The following is an 18,619-nucleotide window of genomic DNA, read 5'->3' on the forward strand; positions in this document are numbered from 1 at the left end:
TTCGGATCCCAGGTGCGGACATGGCACCGCTTGGCAAGCCGTGCTGTGGTAGGCGTCCCATATATAAAGTAGAGGAGGATGGGCATGGATGTTAGCTCAGGGCCAGTCTTCCTCAGCAAAGAGGAGGATTGGCAGTAGTTAGCTCAGGGATAATCTTCCTCAAAAAAAAAAAAAAAAAAGACAGTTTTATAGTATTTTGAGAATATTTAAACATGATTAATGCAAATACTTATCCAACATTTATTCAACAGTTAACTCTGATTCTCAGCCCAAACAGCACATTAAATCACCTGTGGGCTTTTAAAATTAACTTATACATGAGGGCCACCCCCAGAGATTCTGATTTCCTTGGTATGGAGTGAGGCATGGGCTTCTTTTTTTTTTAATACGCTCTGGGTGATTCAAATGAAGCCAGGGCTGGGAAATACTGAGCTATTTTATTGACCCTCATAATAATGCATAAAAATAGCAAGATAAGTTTAATCATCCTCTTTACAAAATAAGTGAATAAAATCTAACACTGTTTTTTAACTTTTTAGACAATTTATGTATATACATTACAACTGTAAAACTATTACATTAATTTAAAAATTTTAGGTTATAGAAAAATAGCATGTTATCCTTAAAAATGAAAATTTTAAAACTCTAGGCTTAAAAAGAAAGTTTGTATTCTTTTTCAGTTTGAATCTATTTCTTCTTAGTGTATTTTTCTGCATTAGCAGAATTAATGGAATTCTGTTTTCATCAGTTGCAATAGAATGGTGTAAATTAACACTGTGCCAAAGGCTTTCCAAGAATGTGAGAAATTATTAGCTTGAAGAAGTATAAAGTGCAAGACAAGGGGTTTGCATTTTAAGATACCTTATCTTTTTTTCCCAACATTTAAAAATAACTGTTAATTTCTGGAATATGGCTAATTGATAGGATTGACTGTATGCCAAATATAAAATATATGTTCTTACATCTTATAAAAGCAAAGCAAGAATATCAAAATAAAAATAAGAGTTTAGTGAGGTTTTTCCACAATTGGAAATACAAAGAGAATTAATGTTTTGGAGATTCAGACATGAATCTTGTCTTTGGAGAATTGTGATTATCTGAAAGATCATGTTCATTATAAGGATTATCTAATTCACAATTATGCAGAAATTTTTATTTAATACCATGGTGTGTTTTGATTTTAATACACTTAACAATCACCAATACACACAAGATCTTTATTTCAATTTGTACATAAAATCTTCAGAGCACATTAACATCCTTGATACTTTTGGATAAGACATTTATATTTTCCGTCTCTGTGACTGTGAGTATATCCTGGATGAAGCCTCTCAGGTAAGTAGGGAAAAGTGAATTGACTTTTGCCTTATTAGATATTCTGTTTAGAGAAGATTCTTTGTTGAAAATAAACATTTTAGTATTGTAATGAAACAAATTAATTATAACTGATATTTTTAGAAGTGAATTTATCTATAAAATTCAAAATGATGTCACTTTCTGGGCATTTATTGATTTTCCACTTTTTGCATATCTACGTATGTGATTATTCCCCACTTTACATACAAATTGAAAACTTGGGGCTGGCCCCGTGGCTGAGTGGTTAAGTTCATGCACTCTGCTTTGGTGGCCCAGGGTTTGCCACCCAGGGTCGAGAGCCTAGATGTGGACCTACACACCATTCATCAAGCCATGCTGTGGCAGTGTCCCACATAGAAGAACTAGAATGACCTACAACTAGGATATACAACTATGTACTGAAACTTTAGGGAGAAAAAAAAAGAAGACTGGCAACAGATGTTAGCTCAGGGCCAATCTTCCTCATCAAAAAGCATAAACAAAACACAAAACCAGCAAGTATCTCCACTTGCAAAGGTTAGATCTTTTACATACTCAAAAAATTAGTTTAAATTTCTTTAATAACTACTTCTAGTATATTTTGATAAATATTTATGAGGAAAATACCACTTTGCTAGGATCTTTCATAAATAAGCAATTACTACATATATATGTGTGTTGTTCTCTCTATATATGCAATAACATATATATGCGCAATTACACACAGACTCACAGAAACACACATGCACAGCCTTCCCCTTTCCTCTGTCATTTTGAACCTAAAATGGTGTAGGAGAGTAATTAATGGCTTCAGCTTCAGTAGTACTGTATCCATTACAACTTTGAGAATCTACTCTGTATATAGTTCCAAAAATATGAATGGATTTATCTTTTGGGAAAATTGAGCACAATCTAGTAACTCTGTTTCTCCATTCCTATAATATATTCTCTAATACCTAAAAATAACCACTTGGGAAAAAAAAAAAGAAAAGGAAAAAACCCTGATAGCAAGGCATAGTGTATTTCCGAGGAAGAGAGTGAGAAAGAGTCTAAGAGCCTTGGTACCAGGTGGAGCTGCCACACAGGCAGCCCAAGAGCTTGTCTGAAATGCCGCACCTCAGACCTGCCGCAGACTAAAGCAAATGGAAATTTGCATTTTAACAAGATTCTCATGTTGTAATTTATAGGCACTTTATAAATGAGAAGCATGGTTGTTGAGTATAGACATTTTCTGTCTCCAATTGCTGCAGCCAAATGGATATTTAATATAAGAAGATAGGAAGCTATACAAAAAAGAAGAGATTCTATGGTTAGGGCGGAATTCTCAAGGCAGCATTCATCTCATTAATCGTTCTTTCTCCACCTAAGGATTGGGATCAGACATTCAGTGGAGATACTTTTATAACGTTATTTTATCATGAGTTATAAAGGCAATTAATATTAGAGGAGTCACATCTCCAACATTTCATTGATGTAAAATACTCAGAAAAAACACCAAAACTCAGATATAACAAAAATCTTTGGGGCGATGTTTCACAAACTGAGTTCCATGGGTTAATAGTTCTCAATGTATTGCTCTTCAAGTTCTCTGAGGATTTCAGGGCCAAATAATTTTAGGAAGCAGCACAATATATACTCCTCACGTAGTTTTGCAGTGCATTCTCTGAAATCCTACAATAAAAAAAATCTGTGTTACTTTGTTTAGCCTGTCTCCCAAATATATTTAAACTCAGAACCATTTATTTCTTCATCAAATGAGACCTGCCGAAGACAGGTTGTAAAATGCTGTATTTGAGCACTAGAAGTACCGTTGTGTAAAGATTCAATATTGAGAAACTGCATACATAAAAACTGAGAAACTTGCAGTTATTACACAAGCTCTATGATAGAATGAACCACTCATACAGATCAGAATGAAACTTTTAACTAGAATTTGATTTAGAAGCACACTATTATTCTCTAACTACTTTTTGTGTGTGGGTGGAGGGGTGGGTAATAGAAATAAGACACACACACACAGAGTCTATTTAGCACTAACCCAGAATCTGTTTAAGAATTTTCTGGATGAGGATTTCATGTGCACCAAGGACATTATATATCAGGTACAAAATAGATATTGTATTTACTGTAGAGATTACTTTTCTACTCTTAGAAAAGTAATTTTTTCAAAGGAGTAGAATTGGTGATACTTCTCCTTCTCTCCGCTGCCTAATAAAATGGAGTTTACATAAACTTTGAGCTCCTTAAAGGGAGGTTCCATGTTTCCCCGCCTTGTTTAAATGCAAAGGGATTCGTTAATTTCTTCTTAACTAATCATTCAGTTGATGCAATATAACATGGTTAGAAAGAATAAAATGGACTTTAGATTGAGATTTTAGTTCAAAATTCACCAGCTCTATGACTGTGAATCTGAATTTAAATTTCCTCTGTAAAGTAAGTACAAAAAAAACTCATTTCACCATATTATTGGGAAGATTAAAGGAAACAATGTAAAGTATCAGACCCGTACTAGGGGCTCAGGAGCTGCTGATTTCTCTCCATTTCCTTTTCAGAATATTTCTTATGAAAATGTATTTTCAGTGTTATAAAGGATAGGAATCTGAATTGGATTTCTCCAGCTGATCTTTGTGCTCATTTTGCTGATGGCTAAGGGTTAGTAAAGTAAATAATCAGAATCTCTGACACTAAGAGCTTTACAGACACCTTGGGTGGCAGCAGTTCTCTGCAAATATAAGGGGGAAAAAAAGGTGTCCCATTTTATTTTCAATGTGTGGAGAGGAGGGTGGCAGGGCACGGGGATAGAAAGGAAATATATTGAGTCCGTGTTTTAATTATTATCCTGCAATTTGAAACACCTGTCCCAAAATCAAGGTTTTTGAAACCACCATATAATAACAGTGACTACATCACTTATTGTTTACTGACATTTTTTATTGAGGTTTGTAGCTCATGACTTTACATGTGATTGTACAGAGCACTTAAGAAAAAAAAGGTTGGAAAGGTTGTACAAGAGAAAAAATCCAATAATTGAAAGCTGGTAGGTGTATACGATAATATTAATGCCATGGGTAAATATGAGAATGGTAAGAGACCAAAGCCTGCAATAGCTATATTCTTGTTGCTAAAAAGTGATTTTTCTTATCAATGAGAAATAGTGTAATTAGTTGTTAGTTTTTAAAATAAACTATCATCTTTTTAAAAGATATTTCTTGAATTAGATTTAATGCTTGGCAAGTGGGAAAACAGTGTGGATAAACTTTTCCAAATTATCCTTCTACTTTCCAGTGCATTCACAGAAGCCAAATGAAGGGAAATCAAGCTGATTTCCTCTACAATTCTTGATTTTTTTTTCCATAGGCAAAGATCAGTGTTAGTTAGAATATACAAAGACGTTTATAAATGAACACATTCTGATTGTCCAGAGCTGTTTCAAGAAATATCATATTTTATTACTTGGGATGGTAAAGGAAATGTTATTCTCAAATGAGGCATGAAAACCAACTTTAAATGTTTTTTCCTCATCTTTCTTGATTCATAATGTCATTCGAAACATAAGAGAATGTGACAATTTGAAATTCAAGACATTAAAAAATACTCTAGAGAACCAGGCAGTGGTCAGCATAAGAGGACACTGTATTTTGAGTTCTATCCCCAAAGACTTCTACTTACTATTAAAGAGTTGATGACATTCATGAATCTTGCCAAACATTTTTTGAGGTCAACCAATACATTTCATTTTGAAGCCAGGATCATTTTGTCAGTCTACCTTGAGATGAATCAGAGTAATTTTTAACCTTTAAAAAGCTACTTTAGGTATGAATTTTAAACATATTTCCTTGCCAATGTAGTGTGAAATTCTGCAGTCTTGGGCCATTGAGACAAACTTAACTCCTTTAACATTTAAAATCCTCTGGTATTTGACTAACTGTAAATCTTTAATAACCTCTCACTTAGATCACAGAGTGGAACATTCTCATTTTGAAATTACTCATTCTGAATGACAATGTTGATCTAAATTAGATCCTTGGAAGTTGGCTTTACTTTCCTCTCTTTTCAAGCTCCTTCCTTTATCATTCTAGAATGAAAGAAGCATTGGGAATACTTTTAGACACATTTGGAGTATGAAGTACTTTGATAACACACCATGTGTACAACTGTCTGCAGAATTTTATGAATTGACTATATTAACTGAAGAGAGGACTTGAGAGTAATATTTTCAACAGTGTAATTATTTGTTCAGTCTCAAAGTAATATTCATATATATATATAATGAATTATCCTGTAATATGAATATTGCTTGGTTGTGAATTATTTTGCACAATGTACATAATTCCAATTTAATATTAATTTAATGTTTATTAGAAAGATTCATAATAAAGCTCTAAAAGGTACAAAGCCACTAGTAGCATTAACTGTGTTGGCGTACAATAAGCAGATTAGAGAGTGACAGTGAATTGAGGCAAAAATACTTATATTCAAGAAACAGTTATAAATTATTCATGTTTCCTTGAGACAAGGTGTAGCTAGACAAAAATATCTAGAGTGTTAAAGTGTTTAGTGTTTCCTGTGGAATTAGCAGGATAAAATTATACTATGGTAAACTCCAATTTTATTTTTTTCAACACATCAATAGCATTTGGTACAGTGTTTAAGATTTTTATCATTCCAAATGATTTCATTTTTTCCTGGAAAATGTTTCTCTATAACTCTCATTTAGGTCCTGCTACCTCACCATAAATTTGCCAACTTGGTTCTGCTCTTCTTCTGTTCATATTGGAATTGGAAAGACTTGATTATCCCACTAGAGGTTTTTTTCTTGTATAAGTCTTCCTTGACTTCATAATATAAATCAAAGTTTTTCTTTCACATGTTTCTTTAAAATCTTAGTTTGCATTTACCTTTGAAATACTCTAATGGGACACAAATTAAATGAGAAAAATTTGCGTGACATACTATAAAGAGAAAGAAACATCAAAACAGAGTTGAAATCAAGACATTCAAATAAGAACTTAAAGGTCCTAAACATTAAAGAAGTGCTGACTTAATTTTTTTCTAAAAAGAGGGAACAATAATAACTTTATTTCAAATGAGAATATGCAAAACCATAATAGCTACCTATTTTATTGCAAAGACCACAAAGTTTGCAATATTGCAAACACACAAGCTGTAAATAAAAGCAGTCAGGGTATGGAAGTATGTGTACAGGTGAAACTTAAACACTGATTTCCCTTTTAAAGCAAAGAGGAAGTAATCAGGTTAATTGGTAAATAGGAAAGATTCCTCTTACTGCCTAAGCAGGAAAGAAGCAGCTACCAATACTATTTAATTTCTACTAGTCTAGAGATGAAAATTTAGATATTTAGCAATATTTTTCAGATGGTTTAAGAAAGACTGATTTGCTGATTACAAAATTGAATTTACAGTTGGGATCCAACGAATCTATTTTATGGACTCAGAGAAGCTTCTCGTCTAGAATTCATCTGCACAAGAATGCTTCCATGAGCTGTTGTGCAGTGTTGCTGCTTCACTGTGCTTCCGTGTTCCTAACTAATGTATTGATGCACAGAAATCTCGCATAAGATAAGTTTAAAGTATTACTTCGGAATGCATAGTAATTACTTATATGGTGAGTTATAATTATGAATTACTAAACATGAACTAATTAAATCTTAAATCTTGGTACTACAATATACTGGGGAGTACATACATATTGTTATTATATCTCAAATATTTTTGTTAGAGAGGAAAAGACATTCTTGTCAATATTTTCAGAATTGCTCAAAATCAAATTAGAGTTGGAGTTCTTTTTTCTCTCTCTCTAAATTGGAACTGACATGCATAGTAGTTCTGTTGTGGGTTTTTGCGTCTTATTTCCCCAAAACATCCCAAGCAGCAGCACTTTGGTACAGAACTGATGGACAACTTCTAAAAACCAATTACTCTTTCACTAACAGGAGATGATTATTGATTAGTTTGGAGTTGATCTTCAGACAACCCAGAAACTACTTTTCCTCTTCCTTTTGGTCTCTACAGTAATGCAGAAAGTCAGTCTTTAAAGTTTTTAATGTCAGTCATCTTTTAAAGTAAGCAAACCAGTCAATGGATTTGAACACATGTGGAGAAAAAGCTGAAGATATTGCCTAAAATTAAGTCTATGAGTTCTATATAAATATTACCAACTCACTCATATGCTTATCTCATTATCATGAAAAGTTTTTCACACCAAGTTAATATTAAAAAATAAAAATAAAAAAACATGAATCTTGAAGATCTTTCATTAATGTCAACATTTTTAGATTAATGGGGATTTTAAAAATACAGATCATAAACCACATTTTAATTTAGAGTCATTGTGAATTTGTTTTACAAGCAGTTAAGGGTATTTCCATTAGGTGCATTTGATGAATCTATTTTCCCGACTATTTTTACTTTAAGATAAGTGCTCTTATGCCAGCTTTTTTCCCCCATTATGATTGTTTTAGCATACCAATTTACTATTCAACTATAGTATTTTTAATTTTAATAGAGTCAAAACAAAGGAGGATGCTCAAAAATATTTAATTGGAATTCCAACCTATTTCTCTTTCACAAAATGTAGATTTCTCCATAAATATTACCAATTAGGAGCATGGGCTGTGCAACAATTCAACAGTTTCTGAATCAACTCAACATGAGATCTGTTAGCTAGTGTCCTGATAAGTATCATGTGAACTAGATCTCAAAGAGAAAAAAAAATCAGTGTAAAATTTTATCAAGTATCATTTTACTAGGAAACAATAATTGGTTTGTTTCATCGGCATAACTTTTACTTCCAGCTATCCAAATAATGTGCTAGGTATGTATAGTATGTCTGCTTGATGGAAATTTACTTCTTAATGGAAAATCAGATAAACACATCAGAAGTATGCAGATATGTAGGTCATGAATGTCACAGGGTATTGAAAATACAGAGCAACCAAAGGTGGTAAAAAACAAGAAATTTTAAAAATTCTTAATTTATCAATAGCTACACATGAAAATGCAGGTGAAAAAAATTCAAGTATAGGAATTCAACCCTTGCTAGTGTAAAGAGGACTAAATGATTATGTTACATATACAGAAATTTCTATTGAAATGTATGTGTTATTAACTCCTTTATCCATTGTTTTGTTTTCATTAGAGTCACATAAAACTTGGGGTAACAATCTCTTCTTGTGAACGTCTTTGGGATCTTACATCTCTGAAATCACACCAATTATGATGTATGAGAGTTCAAAAATCTCATCCTTTCTTCTTGATGCAAGCGCTGGGTAGTAACTGACAGTACTGAATGGCCTTCTGCATCAGTGTATGTATTCAAGTGATTTTCTTTTGGTCTATGTAGAGCTGGGGAGGCTACTTGCTTCAAATTTCCACATAATGAAACACAAAAGATAACCGGCAGGGAGGTAGCATTATTCGAAAATCAGAATCGGCAGCATCAGCAAGCTGACTTGAGGTAGTTTCCCCAGTGTTGTCTGAAACTAGCTTCTTATTGACAGACTTGTTTTCATATAGATTACTGTTGATCTGGCAAAACAAGCATAAGTGTTCATAATCCACAAACCATGTTTGCTTCTGAAGTTACCTTAAATATGTCTAAAAAGGGCTCTTTCATTACCAAATGTATTCTGTGTAACAAATAGGCTAACCACCTTTCAGGTGCTAATATTGCCATATTGTGGTATGAGAAAATCTAATTACCATTAAAGTTTTTGGTTCTCCTCCAGCTTAAAGAAAATCTTTAGATTTAAAAAAATAGTCATGTTAAGTGATTAAAAAGGAATGATGCGTAAGGTATTTTGAGGGGATATTAAGGTTATGATGCACTTTGGCCCAGCACCCAATTTTTTCTCTTGTCATATTTTTAAACTATATATAGATTACTGGCTATTCTCCAAACTACTCCTTTATAGGTGGGTGGTGTTTAGAGTTTTGGAGAAAAAAAAGAAAAAGAAATCACCAATGTATCACATACTACAGGAGAAATTCTGATTTGGCAAATTCATTCTGGCTTTGCCCTCAGAGGGTCTCCACGCTTGGACAGTGCTGCTAAAAATTCTTCAGTAATCGGAGATCTAGAAAGTTTCTTTGAAAGGGCTTTTTTCCCCCTCCCATTTTCTCCATATATAGAATAAGAAAAAATTAGCATAAAAATGTCTTCCACTATCTTTCTAAAATGGATATGCTCTTTGTCATTGTTCCTGTGGCTTTTAGCTAATTGAGTGAATTTAAATGAAGCATACGAGGAAGGAAAAAGTAGGATTCGACCCCTCCCCCCAAATTCAATGCTTAAATCTCTGATTGAAGCCGGCTTTTATAATAAGCTTAGTGACTGCCGCTGGTTTGTAAATAACCTACATAGTAACCAATATATTAACCTGCTTGAAAGTAAGTTAATGCATCTTATTTCAGCCAACATAAACATGCCCATCCCATTTTTCTGGTTTACTTCGCCTGCAAAAATTGTATAATTTTGTGCTTAGGTTATCCATCTAGGCAGGTTTATTTCTTTTGCAAGGCTCATTTGGGCCACAGAGGATTAGCAAAGTTTATATATTTAAAATAGAAGGAAAGAAAGGCGAGAAAAATGAAGAGAATAATTAATCATATAGTACATACATCAATACAATATCTTCTAAATCTCAATCAGTTGTTTATTGGTTGGCAAACAAGTTTCACTTTTACAACAAATATTAGTAATGAGGTCATCCAACTTTGAGACCATACAAAATGGATCATAAATTTAAAAAAAAAATCATATGTGCTGCTAATTTACCTCTTGTATTCCTACATTACTTAAAATCCTGTCAAATAAATAAATTTTCCTGTTAATAAACAGAAGAATTTTTTTTAAAAAATCACTTCAAAATAACTTGACCTTTCAATTTTTACTACGAGGGAGTGAATTTCCTTTAAAAACTGGTAGTGCAGGTGCCCACTTGGGGGTCAGACTGAGCATTCAGCACTTTAACGCCTATAGGATACGGTTTTTCACATGCAGAAGCCCCGCTAGCTCTATTGACACCTCTTGACTTCTGGAATCATAGCTACTCTCCTGGTGATTAACTGCTTGCCAAATATGCTTTGCATTACAACAGATGCACGCTGTAAACATAAAAGCTCGTCCTGCTCTAATTTGCAAAAATGCTCTTGGAAATATTTTTGACTGAATAAAGATATATAGTGAGGGAAGGAAGTCTAATTTTCTTTATTTTATTTTTTTTTGCAAAAAATAATTTGTTTGCATTACTAGAAAATGATTCTTATAAAGTGATAGTTTCCTTTATTTATTTATTTATTTTTTTTGCCAGGTGAAATTTTAAAGGAAAAAAAGAAAGAAAAAGAAAAGAAAATGAAGGAAGAAAGAAGAAAGGAGGATAACTTCGCTCTCTTACTGGTAGGCAAACTTGCAAGACCAGCACGAAAGAAAAAGAAAACTTCTTTTTTTTCCACTACATTAACAGGACTCAAATTCTGGAGGAACAGAAAGCAGACTATATGTGCAATGCTAGTATCTGTACATTACATAGAAATTGTTCGATTTTTCTTTTGCCATTAGTTTTATCATCAGTTAATACAGCAAATCATAAAATATGCATTTAGCATATAATTCTAGAATTCCCCTCCATTTCATTATTAATTTTGTTGTTTGATTTTGTGTTCCACAGCTACTCCCGCTGTGGTGAATTCAGGTCATGAGTGACTAAAAACCGCTACGTGATACAGTTTTGCTTTTGCCTTTATGTTTGTTTGTGCAGCACTCCGATCTATATGCAGCATGGTTACTAAGTTCAAACAACTCTTCTGGCCTTTTAAAAAGCAGGTCCTTGTAATTATAGTAACAGAGCATCAGAGATGTTAGAACAAACACAACATAATTCAACAAGGCCACAATGAGCGCCATTTTCTTCATAACTCGTTCATTAACATAATGAAGTCTCCATCTGAGGGGGGAAAAGGGCAGGAAAGGATAGGGCACAGGGGGATTTCGCCAGTTATCTTTCTTCCCTGGGCTGACCTAAAAATCCCAGTTAAAAAAAAAAAAAAAGAAGTCAGAGTTTTTGTTTGTCTTTCAAGAACAGCATAAAGATTTAGGAGTACACACATTATTACCACTGTTTATATCAACTCGAACAGTCAACCAGGTGTTAGCAGTTTTGTTTGCTTAAATTTCTGTCATCTTCTATAGACTAGTGACCAAATGAGCAGGTCCTTTTGCACTTCCCTCTGGAGGGGTCCCATCTTTGTTTGGAGGAACTATAAATCCATCACTGCTGCCGCGACCTAGCTGGTAGTAGGTGTGCAGCTGATGGACGTGGTTTCTGGAGCCTAGGTTTGGCATGCTTTTGTAGTAAACATCTTCGGCATCACCACATTTGGCCGGTGGGGGTTCGGTCTGGGTGCTGGTGGTAACGCTCTCTGCGGTGGGCACACCAGCCAGTGCCGGCATGCTGGTGTAGAGAGAGTCCCTATGGGGTGACTGGAGATCTTCTGTGTGCTCGTTGGTTAGCAAAGGGAAAAAGCTCTCACTGTGGTCTTGGGGGATCCGCCTTCTGGTGTAATGGTGTGGCTGGTGGTTCTCTGCGGAGTAAACTCTTGGGGGTAGCAAAGGAGCATCAGATTCCTCATGAATGAGTTCCAGGCCCAAACTCTCCTCGTGGTTAAAGGAGGTGGCGTCATCCAGGACAATGGCATCATCTTCACTCCCACCGCCGAGGTTATTCACCAGCTTGTTCATCAGATTCCTGTTTTGTTCGCTGGAGCGCTCGTGGTTGTTCAGGTAAGAAGGGATATAGTTGGAAGTGAGTTCCTTCAGAATCTTTTTCTCTAGGGCGGTCTCGTTATGGTTATAGCCACGGTCTATGATTTGCACACAGTTGCTCAGGTATTCGCCGCTGGCAATGCTGTAACTATTGCCATGGTTACCATTCAGTGGTAGAGTATCCATGACACTTGTATCCCTGGCATTGTTCAGAAGCCCCTCTGAAAAAGATTACAAAACACTATGACATTTATATCCAATTAGCCATAGAACACATACACACATACACACACAAGCAAAAACATCCGACTATGAAGTATGTATAAACTGCTAGCATTTTTAATTAAGTATAAAATGTTTGGAAATAAAAAATACTATTAAATCCATATGTACATATCTATATATATACTTGGACAACTGATAGAAATCTTATAAATAGAAGTGTTTAAATCTTTAAAAGAATAAGAAAAACCTGTAAATTTGCAATTTCCACACAAACATTGCCTCACGTTGTTTGAAGCAGATTTGGTTATAACTTAGGAAAATTTTACAACAAAATGCAAAATTTTGGTGTAATCACTCATAGCTTTCAATTTATACACGTCAAAGTCAATTCAATAATTCATTACCTTTAATTTTACATGTTAACATTGAAATAGGTATAATATTAACATAATTCATGTGTGGTACTTTGAATATACTGGTCAAAGTAAAAGAATCAGGTAGTTTCTAATAATTTGATATATAATTTTGTAGGATTAAAAATAATCCCTACACACAAAACCACAAAAGGATTATGTTCAATTTGTCAGAATGATGTCATGAAATAATGCTTAGTCAAATAAATGGCACATCAAAAATAATTTGCACATAGGAACTTTCAAAACAAAAATATTTGGATTTACTTTCTAATTTTTTTTCTGCTATAAGCACTTTGCTTACTATTATATTAACCCATTAGTAATTGTTTAGGGTCATTAGGTAATACTACAAAAGAATGTGTAAGGACACAGGGATCTGATTCCTAAAAACAGTTAGTATTAAAGGTTCTATTTCATAATGAGTGATGACTTTGTGTGCATATTAAACTTTGGGTTTAAAAGAGATTAAACATTTTATTCTGGGGAGAAACAGCTGCAGTGAAATAAATTTGACCACATGCTTCTTCAAGGTTTTTGCATTCTCTTGAATGAACAGAAATCCAAGAATCTATAATAGTTCCATAAATCACTTCAAATGCAACCACAAAAGAAAATAAAACACAAACATTTAACCAATACTGGTAAATAAGAAAGAGTACTTCTTTACAGGACAATTAATTGAAGAATTGTATTAAACATCTCAATACACTGCTAACTTGTGAAAATATAGCATTCATTCTATATCTGTGATGCAGTTATGTTTGCCAAAAGTGAACTTTCATTGCTGATTTAAATAAAGTGCCCCAAATATATCAATTTTTATATGGACTTTTGATGAATACTCTGTATTCAAGTAACACAGTTTTCAAAAACAGCAATGCATAAAATACATTAAAAAGCAACCATCACAGACATAGTGAGAAGCAATTTATTTTCATGTTATAAGGTATCTTGTAGACAAATCCACAATGTTAAGAAAAAATAAAAGTAAATGCTTTTTAAAGGGCCGTATGTGATGGGTGACTGCTGCTGCAGAGGCTGCTATGGTATGCTTGATGATTATGGTTGAGTGACTGATGCATTGAAACATGTGTTTATTATTTCTGTTGTCAATGCATTAGGTATGGATTGAAAACAGCCATAGTAAAATAAAACGGCTATGTTGCATGTGACATATTTGTATGATGGAATATACTCATGAAAATTAAAAGTTTATGAATTACTTAGCAAAAATAAATGCTTAATTTAAAAACAATTTAACTCACACAAACATTACATGAGACTTAACAACTATGTTATGTGACACAATAAAAGAATCAGACAACAAAAGCGTCTAATTGCTATTAACATATATTTATATAAGTCGATTCATAAGCTCTTTAGTTTTTAAATTGTGAGATGAACTGTTTTTAATAACTACATCATCTATATGTGATGCAATAAAAGTGAACTAAAAAAAATTACATTTGATATGCAATGTTTAGCTTTACTCCCATACTTGTCTCTCTGTAGGGCTCTAAACGACAGCATGAAGAAAAGGAAAGAAAAAACAACAAGTAAGCTTACAGCGACAGTAGAAGAAACATGAGTAAAAAGCAAATTGATGATATGCAGAAAAAAGAGTCAAAGGAAATAATTTCCACTGCCCCAAAATTCATGAGTTGGTGTTACATGGTTTATCATAATTAAAAATATTGAAATGTTAGTCAGAAAATAAGAAATCCCCCTTAACACATGCTAATAAAACGAGTCTTTAATAAGCATTTCTGCAGTTTGTAAATTTCAAACAAATACACATTTATTTTAAAGTTAAGATTATCACACCAACCAAGGAGAGTAAAAATTTGAGGGCAAGCCTTGACTATATCCACACTATATTTCAATATTATATATGTGTGTGTGTGTATGTTAGAACATACTTGCTTCTAAGGAATGTTATATAACTGTAAAATTTTTCAGTAAATCTATAAATAAAACCTTTAGCTTATTATACACAGAGAGAACACTACAGCTGAAGGTTTTCATACTTGTGTTTTTTTCCCCTTAAGTATCTTCTCCTTCCATGTACAAAGGTTATTTTTCCCTCTATACAAATGCTTTTTTATCATTTGTGCATAATGCTGATCAATACTGTCATTTCTGGAGCTCATATTACAAAGTTGTATAACTACGGAGAAAGAAAAGGGTTAAATCCAAGCATTACTCTGCATCAGGAAAATGTGAGGGGGAAAAAAACACCACCATCAATATTAGATTTTCTTCTGGATTGGCATACAATCATATGCAATCAAACATTTTGAGAGTTGATCCTTTAAAAACAATCCTAGCCAAATTTTTTTAAAAAAACTTGCATTTTAATCAGGTCAAAAGAACTGCTCTTGCTGATTTTGTTTACAGGAAGATTAAACCATCACAAAATAAAAACCAGCGAATTCATCCAGCTAGATCATTTCAAGAGATTCCAACTTGTTATAACTTAACCACTGCTTTAGGGAGACAGTTTTTGTACTTTAAAAGTTGATTTGCTTCTCAGCAAAAGACCAATACTATTTCAAAAGGCATGGGAAATGTCTTTTAAAGTTTCAAAATAGCTTTAGAAAAAGAATTTGAAATAAGGAAGCCAAACTGTATGGCAACAGATGGAAATCGTTTGTAGACTCATTATAGCTCCTTCCTTCAATGAGAGCGTTTTAGGAGTGGAAAGCACATGAGCGAGAAGCAAAGTTCAAGTCCTGTTTTTCCAGATGAGGAAACTGCAGCCAAGAAGTGCGGGGGCCTTATCTAACACCACCCTGCTAATAATGGCAGGCCTGGGGTCAGAAAGGGAATCTTCTAGATTTCCTCTGTGCACTACTGTTTGTCTCCTTCTCTTCACCTTTGCCTTAGGCTTTGAAAGACATAACAGAATATTTATTTACAGACTTTATAATATAACCTTGTATTCTTACCAACTATAATGTATTCTTCCCTACATCCCATCCTAATATATGTCTTTCTTTAAAGTTTTAGAGTTTAATTCAATTACTTTAAAATGTAAATTCTTTTGTAAAATGATGACTTTCTCTCTATTATGTTTTGTTGACAGGTTAATCTATAATGAGACTTATCTTATAAAAAATGAATTCTTCAACACTGACAAGAAGATAATGGCCCAGACATACTATGCATGAAGTTTTAAATATTTCCACACACAAAATTTAAATCCAATATAACAAAAGTATATTATTCATCTTTATTCCTAACTTGATATGCTTTACTAATACCATAAACACATCTTTACATATTTCCAATAAAGGCATTACAAACAGAAATGGATACTTTAAATCTGAATGCTTCTTTGCTTGGATGGCATTGGTGCAAGTGAATGAGAGGACCCAGAGAACAGAACCAAGTGGTAATTCAGCATAAACCACTCCAGTACATACCGAGCCACCTATACTGCATGTAAGATTTCACCTTGCCAGTAAGAATATAAGTGCATTCATCTGAAAGCATAAGATTAGTAGCAATATGACAGTCACCAAGATTTATTTTTGGTCAGTGGTAAAAAGAACTATTTTAAGCACTATGATAGTTTCTTAACATCTTAAAAAATACTAAAACATGAAATAGTTGAACAATTCCACTTCTGATTCTGAAAAATATTTATGAAATTATTTACTCTTGCTTTAAGAAAAGTTAGTAGAATTTATTTAGTTTACTGGCAATAATGACAAATCCATTCAGAAGAATCCTTTGTGTATTTATTGATAATCTTAATAGCAATGTCTAGTAATAGATTCCACAGGAATAAAACTTTGTATCTACATGGTATTATTTTAAATTTTGCATCAAGAAAATTTCACTTTGATAGTCTTTATAGAAGTGTTCTATTCTTAGAAAAAAATCCCTTAATTTAGGATAATGGTAAAAATAAAATAAGAGAAGAAGGCAGATATCGATTAGGGAAAACATATAGATTAACAATTGTTAGTTTTTCCTTATATAAGACATTTGAAACTATATCTGAATAATCAGAAAAGCTAAACAAAATATGATCTAAATTTATTACTTGTTTTAAAACAATTTCTTTGTGTAAGGTGAATAATGTGCGATAGATTGAATTTGCAGATATGGTGTAAACCTTCATTTAACATCATTCAAAACTTACTAATATGTCAGCATACTTTAAAATGTTTATAGTGACACAATTATCTGTCATTTAGCCTAATGAAAATAAAGAAATAAAACAAAACAAGCCGTTATAAGGTCTGCTAAATTGTTCTGCCAAACCACATCTGGCGGACTGTGTATTGTACACTTTATTGAGTGCTACAATGAGATAGGGACAGTGACAAATGAGAGACAATTTAGAGAGGAACTAACTATGAATAAGGACCCAGAAACTATCTCATATTGATGGCACTCAGCTTGTTTTACTAGGGAAATGGAGGACTAAAAGAAGACAGGTTAGCCGCTGACAAGTATTTAAAGGATTGCCCCAGGGAGCAGAAGAATGCTTTGTTCTTCTTTTCTCTAGAGGGCAAACCTAAGTGTCATGGCCAGAGGCAAATTTTGGCTCAGAGGAAGGAAACAAAGTACCTAACAAATGAACTATTTCAACAATTGAACACATGAAATCCTGAGGTGGGAAGGGCTCCATTAGAGGAAATACTTAAGCAGGCTGACAGAATGTCAGCAATGTGGTCAAGAGGATTCAAGGAGCTCTCTCCCTTCTTTTGATTCTAAAAGTCTGCGATGAAAGTTAGACTTGTAGGCTTTAAGAAACTTGATAATACTGAAAGTTTGCTTAAGTATTTCATCCTATTGACAAACAACTTTATGTTCCAGAAGTCACTTCTGAATTATTGACTTTGGTATTTTTGAAATAATTTAAAATCATCCTCTGTATCTGGCAAGCTGTCACCTGAGAAGCTCAAATGGTTTTAGACACCCAACGGCCATGTTGCAACAAACATACGCTTTTCCAGAACGGGCATTCACGCCAAGTTTTACACACTCACCGCCACCAATCTTTTACCTCTGACTGAGAAGGAAAGAAAATAAGGATTCCCACAGAGGATAGCTGAAATTTTATTCAAAATTGCCTGGGAAAGTTAAATACTGTTAATCTATCACGTCCAACTTGAAGGAACCGTGGAAGTCTCTTTGTTACAGTGAATTTTCTTTCAAATACAATTTTAAATAAGTGGTTCACTAACTAGGATTTTTCTTTTATGAAACTTTCATTTGAATAATGTTTTCCCTGTAATCTTTTTACATATGATATGAATAATTTTTAATTTCATGTGCCCCTAATAAATTTTTATTCTTAGAAAAGGTAAAGCCACATCCAAACACTTATATTGTAAGTTATTTTAAGGAGATTTATGCTTATTTATTTGAGATACAATTAAATTTTATATCATTTAAAGCTGGTGGATCTACAGAGGAACCAGATTCAAAAGCCTTGTTCTTAATAGGTAGCCACAGAAGAAAAAGCATTACGTCACTTTCCTGAGCCGATTCGTACAGGCAATGGCAAGCTAGCATAGAGCTTGCTCTTTCCTCCACAGCGTCGTAGTTCGATAATAATTTTCCCTGGCGTTGATCTAAATGCTTTCATCAGTCCTGATGCTTTGTGCCTAGAGTGTGCTTCATGGTATAACAGAGTAAGATTATTTCTTAATCTTAAAACATTAAGACTATTGAATTAAGTCTTCCTTTATCTTACTTACCTTAAGCAAATATCTCATTTCTCCAAATAAATAGGTATTTAATATAAAAATCAATCAACAACAAGAAAAGTACCGACAAACCACAATACATTTTATAACATTACAGAGAAACAAACATATATTGATGAAACAAGCATTTGTTT

General features: G+C 33.4%; 1 protein-coding gene across 50 annotated transcripts in view; it reads right to left on the bottom strand.

Moving 5' to 3' along the window:
• Positions 1 to 18,619, bottom strand: part of ADGRL3 (adhesion G protein-coupled receptor L3) — an 801,248-nt gene that overhangs the window by 26,109 nt on the left and 756,520 nt on the right. For 19 of the 50 annotated variants that reach the window (XM_070612844.1, XM_070612832.1, XM_070612838.1 and 16 more), the window contains 2 exons: positions 14,258 to 14,275; positions 4,246 to 12,339 (listed from right to left, as the gene is read on the bottom strand). The exons of 3 other annotated variants lie outside the window; for them this stretch is intronic. In XM_070612844.1, coding sequence (XP_070468945.1) covers positions 11,540 to 12,339; positions 14,258 to 14,275 — 818 coding nt within the window. In that variant the 3' untranslated portion in view covers positions 4,246 to 11,539. Of the gene's footprint in view, positions 1 to 4,245; positions 12,340 to 14,223; positions 14,276 to 14,531; positions 18,394 to 18,619 lie in introns of those variants that run through there. 28 more of the 50 variants (XM_070612853.1, XM_070612860.1, XM_070612859.1 and 25 more) reach the window with 5 other exon arrangements.

The sequence above is a fragment of the Equus przewalskii genome, chromosome 3, assembly GCF_037783145.1.
Source record: "Equus przewalskii isolate Varuska chromosome 3, EquPr2, whole genome shotgun sequence".
NCBI lineage: Eukaryota > Metazoa > Chordata > Mammalia > Perissodactyla > Equidae > Equus > Equus przewalskii.